The 16,165-nt window shown below is 33.2% G+C and overlaps 1 protein-coding gene across 4 annotated transcripts in view; it reads left to right on the forward strand.

The window, feature by feature from the left end:
* The window catches only part of LOC121370432 (metastasis-associated protein MTA2-like), a 59,349-nt gene extending 43,884 nt beyond the window's left edge, over window positions 1-15,465 (forward strand). For 3 of the 4 annotated variants that reach the window (XM_041495649.1, XM_041495650.1, XM_041495651.1), the window contains 6 exons: window positions 709-934; window positions 7,502-7,708; window positions 9,272-9,355; window positions 9,836-9,909; window positions 10,522-10,661; window positions 12,273-15,465. In XM_041495649.1, the coding sequence (XP_041351583.1) occupies window positions 709-934; window positions 7,502-7,708; window positions 9,272-9,355; window positions 9,836-9,909; window positions 10,522-10,661; window positions 12,273-12,402 (861 nt within the window). In that variant the 3' untranslated portion in view covers window positions 12,403-15,465. The remainder of the gene's footprint in view (window positions 1-708; window positions 935-7,501; window positions 7,709-9,271; window positions 9,356-9,835; window positions 9,910-10,521; window positions 10,662-12,272) is intronic. The other variant, XM_041495652.1, reaches the window with a different exon arrangement.
* The last annotated feature ends 700 nt before the right edge of the window (window positions 15,466-16,165 follow it).

The raw sequence follows: 16,165 nt of genomic DNA on the forward strand, positions 1-16,165 counted from the left end.
CCCATCCATGATTTACATTCCTTGTGTGAAACTAAACACAGTTCTGTAACTCAAATGTTCTATTACAATTAAAAATCAGTAATTGAAATACTCTAGAATGGTTGCTAAGTTATCAAGAGGTGACCACATGTCAAGTACATTGAGAATGGTTGACAAAATTGACAAAATCTCAAGTGATCAGTGTTTCATTTTTTACTTTTTATAATTTTTGTTAAGACTTCGTAAATTTATTAGGTTACCAGGTCCAATTTTGTGTACCTTGGACCATACTTGTTTCAGACTCTATTAAAAATTAAACACATTACTGTCATTGGCATTTTAAATTTTGGAATGTCTGTTGGCAATAATTTACTAGTGGAATGTTAGTTCACTAATAGCAATATATAGAGTTTTTCTAGTTTTATTTCACATAACAAATTAAAACAAAATAGAAAATCACAATCTTAGGAAATATTATTTAGATTTGATTTTTAACTTATGTTATCCTTTGAAAAATGTTTAGCTCTAACCTAATCCACCAGTTCAGGAATGGGTTGGTTTGTAGATATTTTATGTGATTTATGACTGTTTTCTTATTGAGGGTGGGGATTAATCAGTTCAGTAATTGTAAACTAATCAGGATATGAAAAATACTAAGTACTTTCTTAAAAATTAGGTTTTTCATTTTGTATAAGCTAACATTTAATACCTCTTTCATTATTTGAGCAGGATTTCAAGCTGAAAGTGCACCTTGCGAGACACTTGGCAACGGCACATGGGCTGGCCATCCGGTCGGGGAGTCCTCGCCCAGTGATGAAAACCCGTGCTGCGTTCTGCCTCGTCACGACTCCACTCACGAGAATCTCACGCCGCATGTGCAAGGATATTCTGAGGCCCAGGCACGCGGCCCGATGCCCCTTTGTTCCAATAAACATCGCAGCTATCAAACAAGAGTGTAAGTTGAAAGGCATCATTTATAATGGGTATGATATGAATGACAGGATCGAAAAAATGGACATGAACAATTCAGTCATGGATAAGATTGACGAAAAATCAGGTTTTGAAGAAAACGGTGACAGCCAAGTGATACACATGGACATTAGAGAATAAACATGGGAACGGACTCTGAAAGGTTTCATGATGAGACGCATACTGATGACGACGTCCAAATTTGAATTCCATTGTGTGTTTTTTTAAGACGAAACCATGAAAATTATGGTGTAGCAGAATGCATTTTCAAGAATGGCCTCATTGCTGTTCAGTCCTCTGCATTTTGCTGTGTGGTGTATTGTTGATACTGGGTATCCGTAGTCCTCACTGGTTGTTAAGGAGCTGGTCTAAAGCTCTTCATTACTCGGTCACGTTTTTAAATTTGTCTTTTATTACCATGGAAAACTGCAGTAATAGTTTTTCCCCATCTTCACAAAATGTGAGTTTTCTGTGAAGAGGCCAGGACGCAGGTTTGCCGTTGTGGCAGTGAATTTGATTTCTTAACATTTTAAAAAGAATAATCTAGTGCAAAACTAAACACAATTTGGATACGTAAAATTGAAATAAAATTTGACAAATTGCTACCGTGCAGAATCATATTGTAAATTTTCCATGACAAATTGATGCATAAATCAAACTTCTAGGCCTACATTTTGGTCTGTCATTTTTATAATGGAAATCCCACCAACTGTATTATATTGGTAATCCAGTAAAATACATTTACTCTTTTGTCTATCTGAACAAACGGTAAATTAATTTAGTTGAGTTTGGTTTAATTTGTACTTTGGTATGTCTTCGTTGTTTCACTTTATGTAAACATGAAAATGAAAACGAAACTATCTTAAGTTTGGATCAGAATATATCCTTAATAAAAAAATAATGAATGAGGATTGTGGATAGGGAGGTCAAAAAGGGAAACACCAGTGATAAATAACTTATCTAAAGTTAGAAATTAACAAAGAAATGCTTTAATATTGGGATTAAAAATTCTATTTCTAAGGCATTTTTTTCACTTTATTATTATTTTTTATTTTTTTAGTAAGATATGACCAAGCAATCAGTCATTCATAGAATTAAAATAAATTTTATCTTTACATTAGATTCATGGTTTGTGTTTATAAATAGGGACCATATCTGCGTTCTAGTTACATACATTTATAAAAAATATATATTTTAGTAAAGAAGTATTCTTCATAGAATAAATTTTAAATTGATTATACATATTACAATGCAGTTCACATTGACAACCTCTATGCCTTAAATATAATTCATCCTCTGGTTAAAACATCACATGGAAAACAACTGAACCCAGTTATATACACAAACAAGCTGTTGCAGTTTTGCCTGCATTGGTTCCACCATTTCATTTGCAGCAATATTAAAAAATTTCCAAACATTTCATTATAAATAATTGTATATTGGCATATTTGTAAATTGTAAACAAGGAAAGTTTGTTAAACATATTTATGGAGGACAATTTAATATCCATAATTAGACAGCTTTAGTTGTAATAAACATGACCACCTAGAATGCCATGTTAACCTCCAGTTAGTTTTTGTTGTGGCAGACAAGATTCATATGATTTTTTTTGGTATTATTAAAAGAAAATGATATGATATTGAAAGTAGGCTAGAACATGATTCAGGGATGTGATTTTTCAATTATTTTATTATTATTATTATTATTATTATTATTATTATTAATTTGATTTCGCTTTCAGTCCTCCTGTCCCCCACTTTATAAATATTTTAAAATCTCATTTAAGAGAGTTTTTTAAAATTTCTTTAAATTTCAGGGTGGGGGGTTAGAAGGGAGAGGGTTAACATTTTGTAAACATTTTTGTCTGTCTTTTTTTTCTTTTTTCTTTTTTGAGGGGGATAAAATAATTATTATAACAAAAATTTTGAAAAATCATCTTTATTTTAGCTTTCAAAGGTTATTTCAGCTTGTATAAATGGCTACCACATCCCTGCTATAGTTAACTTTAAAATAATGTGCACATGAAGATATTAGAGAAATGTTTTAATAGCTCACACAGATAAATAAGAGAAAAATATAAAATAATAAAATAACAGTAAAAACAATGTATGCAAATTTTTATATTAAATAACAAAATGAATAAGCAGGCTTGACATCTACCTCTTATAAAATTCTTATTGAAATTTAATAATTTTGTTTTATAAATACTTGTTAAAAATTTTGTTTGTTGGATGTCTTACTGATTTACTTTTCTTATATGCAATAACACCTCTAAAATATGTATGAGCAAGGTGAACATTTAAGAAAAGCTACATCTGTAGCAAATTATTTTTTGTTGATGTTACTTTTAAAAGCTACAATTATTACTTGCATTTTTACATTAGAACCCCTTTCAAAACCAATACATAATGGTCTTATGTATGTGTATACATTAAATGTATATGGCTTTTACATTTTTACCACTAAATAAAAAGGAAGATGAGACCTAGGGAACATAAATAACATCTACAGTTGCTGATTTTGAAAATGTCAAAATTTCTTTGTACTTAACAAAAGCAACAAAAACCCCACCACCAACATAAGCAAGCCAAAGAAGCCAGACATCGTTTGAAGTGGCTAACTGGATATAGCAAGCTTCGTATACATTCATAACAACATAGATGAAGGTTGGTCACTACTGGCTCAGACAGAATGCCATGGCCAAATAAATTAGAAAACTAGGGCATTGGTGGTTTTTGTAATCTCATTTTCCTTGCTGAACTCTTGAATGACTATTTAAGTTTTATTTTTGTCATAAATGTTTTTGAGTGTTTTGTGCATATAGTTGTGTTAGCTTAGCATTGTTGTCTATATATTTTTTCATAAACGAACAAGTTTCCAAGCAATTTTTTTTTTGTACAAAAGGAATTTCATTGTATTCTAATTCATCTTGGTCTTCCATCATTCATCACCATAATTCTAGAAATCGCCTCATTAACATATATGAAACACATTTGTAAAAGTATTTGTCAGCAATAAACATGTGCACCTTTGTCCTACCCGATTTTCCTGTTTTTCTTTTGGAGAGTTGCTGTGTGAATGTGAATGTTGTTTGGTTATCCTATAGCCTTTTAATCTGTGTTTTATTCTTATCCAGGCATGACTATCTTTGTCTATGCGTTGCTGCTGATACGCACGAAAAGTCGGCTAAGCTCAAGGACACTATTTACACTTGATGACAGTAGTTGGTTAATTGTCATTACACTGTGGATGGAAAAGATACCTATGGTTTATTGTCCTTAATCCACAATGATCTTGGATCAGTTGATTGATGACGTCACACTGTGCATAATGCAGAAAGTGTGCACATTATTCTTTCAATGCATACTTTAATAAACTGAAAAATACTTGCGGTCAGATCTTATGATTAAAGTTGGTTACATAAATGTTTGCCAACACCACTGACTGGTGGTTTACGACTGTTGGCAGCATTAGATTGAGCATGGAAGAGTTTACTATTATTTCACAATTTACTGAAATGATTGCAATGCCAAGAGAGGTCACTGGTGACATCTTTGATCAACAGCAGTGATTGGTTGTTACTGTAGCATTGATTGCAATATTTACATTAGTTGAAGAATTTAATTATTTTTACCTCAGTTATCTGAAGCGATTGTAATATCTAAAGAGCTTATCATTGATTTCACAGTTACTTGTGAACTGTGCAACTATTTGTAATTAATGATAGTAGTTGGTTAAAGATTATTTTTCTTCTACATCTGTACTGTGGTTACAGTAACATTAAGACACCTGTTAGTTGTAAAGTTGCTGAGGGATTTTGGTTTTCTCAGAAACCGAACGATTGTATTGCCAAAAGAGCTTATTAATGGGCATTTGTCATATGCCAAAAGAGCTTATTAATTGGCATTTGTGAAGTCAGGGAGTGGGTGGGGCTATAAAATGTGTCTCTGGTTGATCATCTTGATTTGTGCTACTTGTAAGATGTTTGAGCTATATCTGTTGACAAGTGACTAGTCTGAGAAATCGTTCATTTCTCTAATGCACTGCAACTGCATATTGTCATACGTTACTTAATGTTGTGTGTGATACGATTAGTGCAAGTTTGGATACATCTGTTTGCATCAGATCATTGGTATACGCAAAATAACAGGATTTCCTGTACTAAAGGACATACGATTGATAGTGTAGTGAATGTTTTCTAATTTGAGGTGTATGTGGTTACACCTGAAATGTTTTATTTTATTCATCCATTTGAAAACCGACATGAAAGTTCAATTCTAAAATAGTGAAACATCATTTTGATGTTATGAAAGGATTTACAAACAAATAAGTGTTGTTATGTTAAGGATATTGTATTATCTCTTTGAAATTATATTATTTTTGTTGATTTTAATGCACTTTAAAAATGTGTATCAAATCTTGTGGTTCATCTCGTTTAACAGACTTCAATACTTAGATTCAAGTTGTTAAATGTTTCAGCTTCAGCAATTGTGTGCACAAGCTGCTTTTGCTTGAATTTTGCTTTTGGACATTAATATCAACAGCACTTTGCTACTAACTATTGGAATTTTAATTAACAGTAAATGTGCATTGAGTGGATCAACAAATAGAAAAATATTAATTCATTATTGTAGGTGGCATCTGTCGGTGATCTGCTTGTTATGGATTTTAAAAATTAAATGGGTCACTTGATAACTGTAGGTATTTGATAAATTGTTACTTTTCATTTTTGTATGTTTTATAGCTTAAATCGTAACATTTTGTTTAATTGAAAGGTGCCGACTTGGAAATGTCTCTACAGTATTATCATATACTTATGTTAGTATATTGTATATGTTTTGAACTTTACCAAGAAACTTTCAGGGAAGAACTAATTGTACTTTTTAAAATATATTTTTCTAAAGATGCCAGTACACTTTTTCAATGACAAAAACCGTTCTACTTCATCAGGTGTAATTGCTCATTATTATGGAAAGAAAACAAGAATTTACTTATTTTATGTGATATGCTTAAAATTAACTTTTGTGTTGGGTTAAAAAAAAGGTGCTTTAATCCAAGCACTTCAGTTTATAATAAACTTATGACTTTGTTTGCGAAGACAGTTTTTAAGTAAATACCTTTTCATTGCTAGTTTAAGAACATTACTTTTAAACACACTACATGTAATACTTGTTACAGTTTTATTTTTAAAGAAGGTTGGTTTGGTATGTTAGATAGTGGATTAACATGATATAGTTCAGTAAAGAAAATAAATCTTGAGCATTATCATCAAAACAAGTTGAACATCCTTTGGCTGTTTTCTTTGAATACATAGCTGGACTGTTACAGATAAGAATACAAACAGTTATAAATTTATGAACCGAGTGTGATTTATCTTTCTTCTGTTATTTCCTCTAATGATTGTAAAATGGAACTTGAAGGGTGCCTGTGTTCTAGTTTTTTATTTTTTTATTTTTCGCTTTCTCAGTTTTTAAGCTTTGCTACAGGCCACCAGTATTTCAATTTTTTAAATTTATTATTATTTTTTAACCTTTTGCATTAGTAATTTTATAGGCTGCTTTTTTCACATCAGTCTTCTTTAACACCTGAACTGTCAGGAATTGTCTCATGTAAAAAGTAAAATATATGTGACAGTCCTAGGTTGGAGCTAACTTTTAAAAAAGAAAAAAAAAACATTAAAAAAGAAAAGTTTTATATGGTAATATAACTCATTATCAAATTGCTTCTTTGGTATTGGGCTGTTTGGAGCTTTGATGACAGCATTGTGCTTGTCCCAGCCGAAGCAAACCTTTTGGACTGCTTTTGATACATACAAAAAAACAAAAAACGACGGGCACCCTTCAACCATTCATCCTTTGCGTAAGTTGTTAAACGTACTGTCGAGCTGATGCCTAGATGCTGCAGCAGGAGGCCAGGTACCTGAAATTGGCCGATAGATTCCTACTGTGTCCTGCTTGCTCAGAGATAGCCACTTGTGGAAGCTTCTTCTGCAGACTGCCCCACTAGCTGCTGACGAAAGAAGAACAAAGAGTCTGCCTGCAAGGTATAGAACCTTTATAACACAACCCTGTACCTAGGAACTCAAGTAGTTTTATTTTAATGGAATGTGTCACATGTGCCGTCCAGAATGGTTTCGGCTTCGGACTGTCACATATTTTTTGTTCACATATATCTGTACAGCTGTTTTCAGCATTCAGTTCACTAGCTAATCCAATAATGCTTGCTTCATTTTAATTTCCCATTTTTTTATTTTGTTTTTTTGCCCCCTTTTTGGGGGGTTTAACAGTTTAAATTGAATCATGCTGCTGGTTTTTAAAGGGTTTATTTTTTTTGGTATGTGATCAGTACATTCAGAAAAACAAATGCAATCTTAATGCTGTTGTTTTTAAAATAATAAATTCATTAGTCTTTGCTTCTTTACCACATTTTGCATGGCTTTGAATCCCTCTCCACCTCATTTTAAACTAATATTTTACAGTAATAATGAAAATAAATTGGAATACATTTATAATTTTTAACTCTACGATTAATGATGATCTGTATTTACTTGTAGGCCCCCTGCGTTTAACTGATGCTGGCTGCAACGTTCCGACTATTCCTGATCGGAAGGCCATGTCGACCACGATGGATCCTGTAGCTTCCAGACTGGGGATCAACATCCAGGTGGACACACCCAATATCCTGTTGCGTAGTGCTGCAGATCCTTCTGTGAAGGGTCAGGGCTTGTCCTTTCCCGTGTCCAGCATGCTGCCGCAGTCACGTAAGTACACGGAGTCGCCAGATTTATGACTCTTGGTGTTTTTACATCTTTTTTTCTGCTTTCAGGTGGGGAGTTTTTAGTTGAAATAAATTTCATACCATCGTTGAATTTAATCTGAAATGCTTAAAAAAGACACACACACACCCCTTGGTTTTTTTTTGGTATGCTATGGAGTTTTTAGCTTTTAAAAGATCATTTCAGCTTGTAAAAATGTTATGTGGGTTGCACAACTCTGTACAATGGTTACATGCATGTATTTACTTTGGAAGTTGTTATGTATATAGTGATACTTGGTTTAGTACGAAAGAAGCAGGCTTCTTTCGGTATGTTGGCAAAACTTGAGCACCAATAAGGAAGTTTTTATATGAACAGCACATCCTGCTTTGGCAAGATATGATGACTAAATACATTTCTCTATTAAAAAACTCGGGATGGGCGTGTTCGAAACCCTAGTGGTATATGGGTATGTTAAACTAGTTATCATCATCTATTAAAATATTCACCGTAAGGCTGACTCAACTCAATTAGTTGAGACAAATTTTTTAAAACTTCATATTTTTTATGTCATTAATTTTACTTGCTGGATTTATGGTACAAAGTTTTGTGGCAAAAGTGGATAAATATACTTTTCCAACTCTTCTTGTTAGATTGCAGGATAAATAAATAAATAAATAAATAAATAATGGTTACTGTCTTAAGTGCGAGTGCGAATAATTTTAACATGCTCATATACCACTAGAGTTTCGAGCATGTCCGTCCTGGGGCCTGTCTTTGGGTAGCCAGTGAATTATCCCGGGACAGAAAAAATTAAGGGGACAATTTTGAAATTTACATCCAAAAAATTAAATAGTGGGCCTTTAATATTTTGATGCACATCTCTAATTAATATAATTAATAAAGAAAATTCTACTCATTAAATTTGATTGCTAGATTAGATCGGGCTGTCAAAAAGAAATTAGATAGATAGATAACTAGTTTAAGACGCCAATCCCGAGTCCAACCTCCGATACGATCGTTGGCCTGACTTGGGATGGGGGGGGGGGGGGGGGGGGGGTGTAAAAATGGACAGAATTTTTAAAATAGCAATTAGTAAAAGAAATTGGTAGGATTAAAAAAAAAAAAAGTTACAAGCCAAAAATAAAATGAATTGACTGCTCGGCCGAATATTTATATAATTTGGAGCATTTTAGAAGGACAGTCCAAAAATAAATAAAGAGAAAGAGGGGAGGATCGGACTATTTAATAATATTTTTTAAAAAAGGAATTAATTTCAACATAAAATTTTGAACGAATTACTGTCTTAAGGTAAGACTTTACTCTTCGCAGTTGAATGGCAGATGCTGTGATACAGAGCCAGGTGATACTCTTGATCCTAACATCACAAAATAAATTGATATCTTCAGTCAATAACCAATTATTCCTTATATAATTATCTCTCATGGATAACTGGTAGGAATATAAAATAACCCAGTTCACTTATTTGACATGTAATAGTTGTGAAACTCGAAAGTATTTTTAATCACTATACTTAAAGTTTTAAAAATATATTTTTATTTTATATAGCAAGGAACTCTGATAGTCCAAAACCTGTTACCGGTCCATCCATTATGAAGAAAAGAGGTTATCAAAACATCAATGGATTGGATGGTGAGTGATATTATGTACCACACAGTTCCTGGTTAGTCTGGTTTAATCATGTGTGTGATAAGATATTAATAAAAGGACAAACAAGATCATAATTTATTTTGAAACCCCTTTTCTTTTCTTTTCTTTTTTCCCCCTTAAACAATAACACTTGATGATATAAAGTACCAATAGAAAGTGATGTTCACAGATACCACTTTCCCTGACAACTTTAGTTTTTCTTTTAAGAAATGAACCAACTCACCTTGGTATGGCTGGACCAATGGAATGGTTTTAAATTGTAACGAAATTTTATTATTTTGATTTTAATATAAATGACTGATATTGTATCATAATGTCAAGAGTTAGTGTTAGTTTTTAAGTATCATATTATTTTAGGCATCCAAGATTGGGTAGGGGAATTTTTAAAAAAGTAAAAACTATTTACTGAATTAGTGGAATTGTTAAAATGTTTGTTGGTTAATGCTGATTAATATTTTGTAGGACCACTAGCCAAGAAACCAAGTTTGGGAGTAATCCGTCAAGCAAGTTCTGCACTTGATTTACCAGAAGCTACAGTAAGTAATTTACCTTGAAGCAAACTGTCTTTAATTTTCACCAGCTTTAAATATTGCATCAGAATTGATTTATATATTATTTCAAACTGGATGAAAATGGGATTTTGTAAAGAACTTTTTGCACTTATCAAGACTTTCGTAAATATCTAAACCATAGAGAGGGGATTAATATAGGCATACACTTTTTATCGCAAACAAAAATATTGATTAAATTTTTTTTGATAGCACACATTAATAGGAGGTAGAGAATAGAATAATAGAACAGAAAAAAATAAAAAAAGAGGATGGCTGTGAAAATGTTAATTGTGAAAGGAATCCTAAAAAGGCATAATTTTTCTTTGTAAAACCAGTGGCTATTCTGTAAAGTGATAAGCAGCCAACTTCCACTGCATAAATTAAACTTTTTGATTAGCAAGAATCGTTTATTTGCACTTCACTAAAGCCAGCTAGTTTGGCACATACCCCCCCCCCCCCCCCCCCCCCCCCATATGTCTTACCTCTGGTTATTACTTTGCCACAAAGCTAAAACCCACACAAATCAATATTGAGACATTTTATTTGATCACAGTGAGCTCTTTTGTTCCTATAATATGTAATTGTTTCTGACTGCAGCGTGCCAGTGTGATCAACCACAACCCAGGACGACACAACGGTCGCACCAAGAACCCTGGGAGGACAGGCTACAAGATGCACATGATCAGCTGGATTGATGCACCCGATGATGTCTTCTTTGTAGCTACAGATGCTACCAGGTCAGTTTTTATACACCCATCTATGATGGGTCTTATTATGGTATGGCGTTGTCCATCCGTCTGTTAACGTTTTCTTGTCCAGACCATATCTTGCATATAGATGCATGCAGGACCATAAACTCACATGTAGGAACAACTTGCGATGGCGGTATGTCGTGTACTATTACTAGGTCACTGTGACCTACTTTTCATGTTCTACTGCACATAACAGTAAATCTTTGTCTGGACCATATCTTGCATACAGATGCACACAGGACCATCAAACCTCACATATAGGATCAGCTTAAGATGGGAGCGTGTCACATACTATTACTAGGTCACTGACCTACTTTTCATGGTCTATTGCACATAACAGTAAATTTTGGTCCTGACCTTATAATTTGTCCAGAATTTCTTACTCACTTGTCCTGTCCATAACATAATTACTCTTCCAGTATGCAATTCAGCACCGGCAATACATGTAAATGTATGCTAATTTCTTGGTGGTTCTGTATTGTTAACATTACATACTTAAACCGTTTCTCTGCCAATATAAATGTGTCATCAGAGTACCCATGCTAAACAAAAAATTTCTTTCTAATAAAGAACAATAACTTCATTAATCAGACAGCACCTTCTCCAGTGGATACAGTGTCATCAGTAGTTGGTCCAAAACAAACTGTTCATCCATCCTATTGCAAAAATTTCACATAATTAGAATTGAATCATACCTATAACATATTTATTAATATATATGGTTTTCCATCAAACTCTTGGCCGGTGTATCGTGTACCTCACTGGTACTCTTGTTTTATTTGATTGCAAGTTTCTTATCATTCTAGCTTTGAATTATATAGGTAGGGCCCAATATATAAACCATTTAATAATTGAGTAACAGTTAAATGAACTTCAATATGAGAATTGAACAAAATAATTTAAAAGTTTCCATCAGTACAGATTTTCATGTTTACAACATTCTGAATTCTCAATCATAATGAGTAACCTTTTTTCTATAAGAGAGTTATTCTAGCATCAAAATATCTAATAACAATTCTCCAACAGTCAGAATTTTAGGTGCTAGATTTTTAAACATTTTTGTAGCTCCCTTACAAAGTAAAAAGGTTTGATATAGGAAGTATTTTTCCGATGGCATCAGCTTTCATGTTGAAGTTCCACATTTAGATCCATTTATCACAAACTATAAGTTCTAGATAATGAAACTTGGTTTATAGTTGCACCTATGGGTGTTTAGCACAATGCATCAAAGATTTTTATGGTAGGCAAGACATTTAATGTTGTGAAATTCTTGTTTTCTTTATCATAATAATCATTGAAAGAATATATATATATTTATTGGAGAAATTTATGGTTAAAAGCTAAAATTGTCGACAGCTGTAGGCCTCTAAGAATTGAATATTGATTAAACCATTTATGGATTACACAAAAACATTCAGGTAACACTTTTTTTTATATATATATATCAGCTGACATGACCATGTAAATGATGTCCTAAACTTAATGCGGTCGAAACATGGGTTACTCAGAACTAAACTTACTTGAACGAAACTACCGTTCACACAGGTAGCTGGTTTCTGTATATTAACCAACATATTTTTTATCATTGTTTTGCAGGAAACTTCGTAAGCAGCTAAACCCTCGTGATTTCAAACGCACTGCTCGCAATCCGTGGAGGGGACTACTGTTCAGACCACCACTGACGGGCACAGGGAGCAGGCTGCCAAATACTGTTGTATTAGACTGAATGTTGAAAGAAGAGATTAATTCTTAACACGTGTGAACTCATCCTACCAGGCCTGGTGCTTATAAAACTTGTATAGTCTAAACTTGAGACTCTAACAGAGTCTGAGACAGTAACGTCATGCCAACACCATACAAATTGCATGCGTGCGACGTCATTTGAGATTGAGAGTGGACTCTAAAAAATTTATAAGCATGGGCCCAGGACAAACACAGATGTGGCGACCAATCTCAAATGTACGGAATCACATGTGAACAGTGTGGATGATTGTTGGTGTTTTTTTAAGTGTGCATTCCAGGGTTAATTCTGTGTAACATTGGAAAACTTGAAAAAACAAAACCAAAAAAAAAATTGATGACTTTTCAGTACCCTGCCATTCGTCATCCTCTTTACATTTGTTTTGTGGTTTGTATGTTTTATCTTTTGAGGCCATTAGTTTGCAGATTTATAGTATATTAAACAAGCTTATGTGTAAAAGGAACTAATTTTCCATTGTTACAAACTTTAGTAAGATACAATTAAGTTATTTCATGATGAACCAGAACTTGATAATGTAGCAAGTTTAACATCATGTTTATTACTCAATGTTTTGTTAAACAATGTGGTTTAGTGAAATAAAAGGAAAGGAGATGGAATATTCAGATGTTATCAAATGATTGATTGTGATGTCATGAAGATTTCATAATTGATTCATATATCTATAACCTTATGAGCGATAGTATAACAGCAAAATCTCATCTGGATGAAAAAAGGAAAAGTGACACTTGTTTTGATCAAACCACAAATTTCAGTTGTATTTTAACATGCATTTTTATTCTGTTGTGTTGCCACTGTTATATTTGGACTTGATGGCCCCGAAAACTATCCCCCTCCCTATTATGTACAGTAAACCTGAGCAAGGCAGCTGGTTATCATACACAAGGTTTAAAGACAAAAACTTGTGATGTTGACCTTTTTGACACATCCGATCAAGTGGAAATGACCATCATCAATTTATGTACAGTTTGAATAAATTGGTAGTGTTTACTCTTTGGTAGGCTTTGATGTTGCTCATAGGACATTTTGAAAGTGCTGCAGATTTTGGGACCATTCCCAGTTAGGTTGCTTAGACAACATCATTGATGACAAAACGGTAATTCTTGTATCGTTTCCTAGATTAAATTTTGTTTTGTATATTCTTTATCGATGGTGGTGGCAAAAGTGCTTTCAGTATTAATTAGCTAAACTTCATGTAAAGTTCACACTTTTTGTTTTCTTTTGTGGATGATTTTAGTGACTTTAATTAGGCAATGAAGCTCATCAGGACGTAACTACCAAGTCTGAAATGATGGATTCAGTTAAAAATCAGTTTAGTAAACAATTTCTAGGCTTTTTGTATGCAAACGTTTCTTTTTTGTTAGTACCACCCCAAATAGTTGTCCTGGTTCTTCAATGACACATTTACTTTTAAAAACCCTGCAAAATGTTCCCGATTGTTTTTTGTTTTTGTTTTTTTGTACCATGTCAATTTCACCTCTGTGAATATACCTTTAATGGCTTTAGTACTGATTTGAGGGTTTTAAAAAACCAAAACATTCGAGATTTTACTCATGAAAATTCTCAGCTAAATGAGTCTTTGAGACTGTCTGTAGAAAGAGAGGGCCTCGTAAGTTGGATAACTTGTGCCCAATCATTTTGTATATACCGGTATACATTATATGCAATAAAAATATGTTTTTAATCAATCAATTCATTCTTAAAAACGAAGATGCCATTAAATTATGGCTCAGTCTTCTTGCTCAAGTGCCAGGAACAGATATTTTAACATTTGTGCAAGCTATGGTGGCCTGGACTAAAATAAAATCAACAAAAAAAATTAACCTAACGATGGTTTTAGATCTTCATTCTGCCACAATGTGAGTTTATTACACTCGCCATAAATATGTTCATCATTTATACACATCTGTCACCAAATAAGTAATCACGCAAATATACAGGTTCTTCCATCTGCAAAACCACATTTTCCGAGTCATTGTGTTAATCATGTTACAGAACCACTGAAGTTGTAATTAATGTGAATGTAAGGGTAATATTTAACTCTAATTGGACACATTTGCCTGATGTACACATGGCTTTTATTAGCCCTGGTGACAAGTTATCAAGGGTATATAGCATCTTGCCAGAGCGTGACACGATGATGTCACCACTCTAGCAACTTTATTTCTCATCACTCTTTCCATAGGATCTTAAAATCTTGAACGAGTTCGGCTTTCTGCATTGAAGGTCTAGGTCACTTTTACTAAAAATAGAAATATGACATCACCTCAGTAGAAAACTTAATTTCTTATTCGATTCTGTGTTGAAGGTTACGATTATTTAAAATAGAAATGTAACATCACAGCTCTGCACACTTCATTTCTCATCCAATTTTCATGAAACTTTGTTTATAGGATTAAGATCATGTCTTTACATTTCACCTGTCAGCATCAAAGGTCAAGGTCACCATTATTAAAAATAGAAATTGTCACTCACACAAATTTATTTCTTATCCAATTTACATGAAATTTAACATACAGTAATAGGATAATGCAGTCACAAGGGGATTTGCAGTGATTCAGATGCCTTGTTAGTTTTAAGTGGCTATAAAAATAAGTTTTTACATTAAATCATTATTTTTATGTAATGCATGCTTCTGAATTTGGAGTCTGATGACTGGTAAATTGTTTGTGTATTTTGGCCAATCTGCCAACACAAAACCTACCATACTTAAAAGTACCATTTCATAGCTACCCTTTTGCAAGATTTACTTGCAGGATATATAAATGAGATAGAACAGTTTATATATTTATGGTCAATTTAGTCGTTTCGGTAGTGAAATTAATAGTTCTGTTCCGTTAAGCATTTTTATTCTTATTTTAATTAAGGGGCTATTCAAGAAATGGCAGGTTTATTGAGTTTGTTAATAAATTTCTTTTAAATGCAGCATAGCCTGCTGTATTTTGGGGGGGGGGGGGGGGTTGTAAAAAAAATTAATTGATCGTATCTCAAAGATAAAGGTGCATCACTTTTGCAATTAGACCAAGAGCACAATATCAGACCATTCAGGACATTTTATAAAGTATTGACAAAATATTTGAGTGATTCTTTGGGGAAGGGGGTGGATTGTCAATCCAGTCTAATTAAAATTAGCTCCACTGGTTAATTACTATTACATGTGGATCTAACGGCAGCCAGTTGGAGCTCATGTCCAGTTGACCTTTCATTCAACCTTACTGCAAAATCATGCCAGTGATTTGAAAAGAATTTGAAAACATTCGGGATTATGCTGAGGGTATACGAAATAATTCGGATGAATTACGAAGTATGCCGGAAACTAATTTCAATATAAAATTTTATATAAAATTTGTTTCAAGATGAAAAAAAACAACCATGAAATCTGTTTATACTAGTATACAATCCAGAGTTTATTACTTCACTTTTCCCCGTTTTTTTTCAATGTTGAAATAGACCAACAAGTTCACCTATTGCATAAATAGTCTTGCCCAATATTTTTAGAATTTGCATGCTCCCAATAACGCTATAAAAGGCGAAGTGTAATTGGTCGATATTTAAAATGTTATTTATAGATGAAATGTCACCTGGACATGGGAGTCCATGCAATGCTGTTAGATCTACTGGTAGACCCAGTAGAGCTAATTTTAATCAGATTGATTGCCAATCATGGATTTTTCAAGGGTGATGGGTATGTTTAAAACATTTCGATAGGATCATTTCTTGGACAGCCCTC

This window comes from Gigantopelta aegis, chromosome 4, assembly GCF_016097555.1.
Source record: "Gigantopelta aegis isolate Gae_Host chromosome 4, Gae_host_genome, whole genome shotgun sequence".
Taxonomy (NCBI): domain Eukaryota; kingdom Metazoa; phylum Mollusca; class Gastropoda; order Neomphalida; family Peltospiridae; genus Gigantopelta; species Gigantopelta aegis.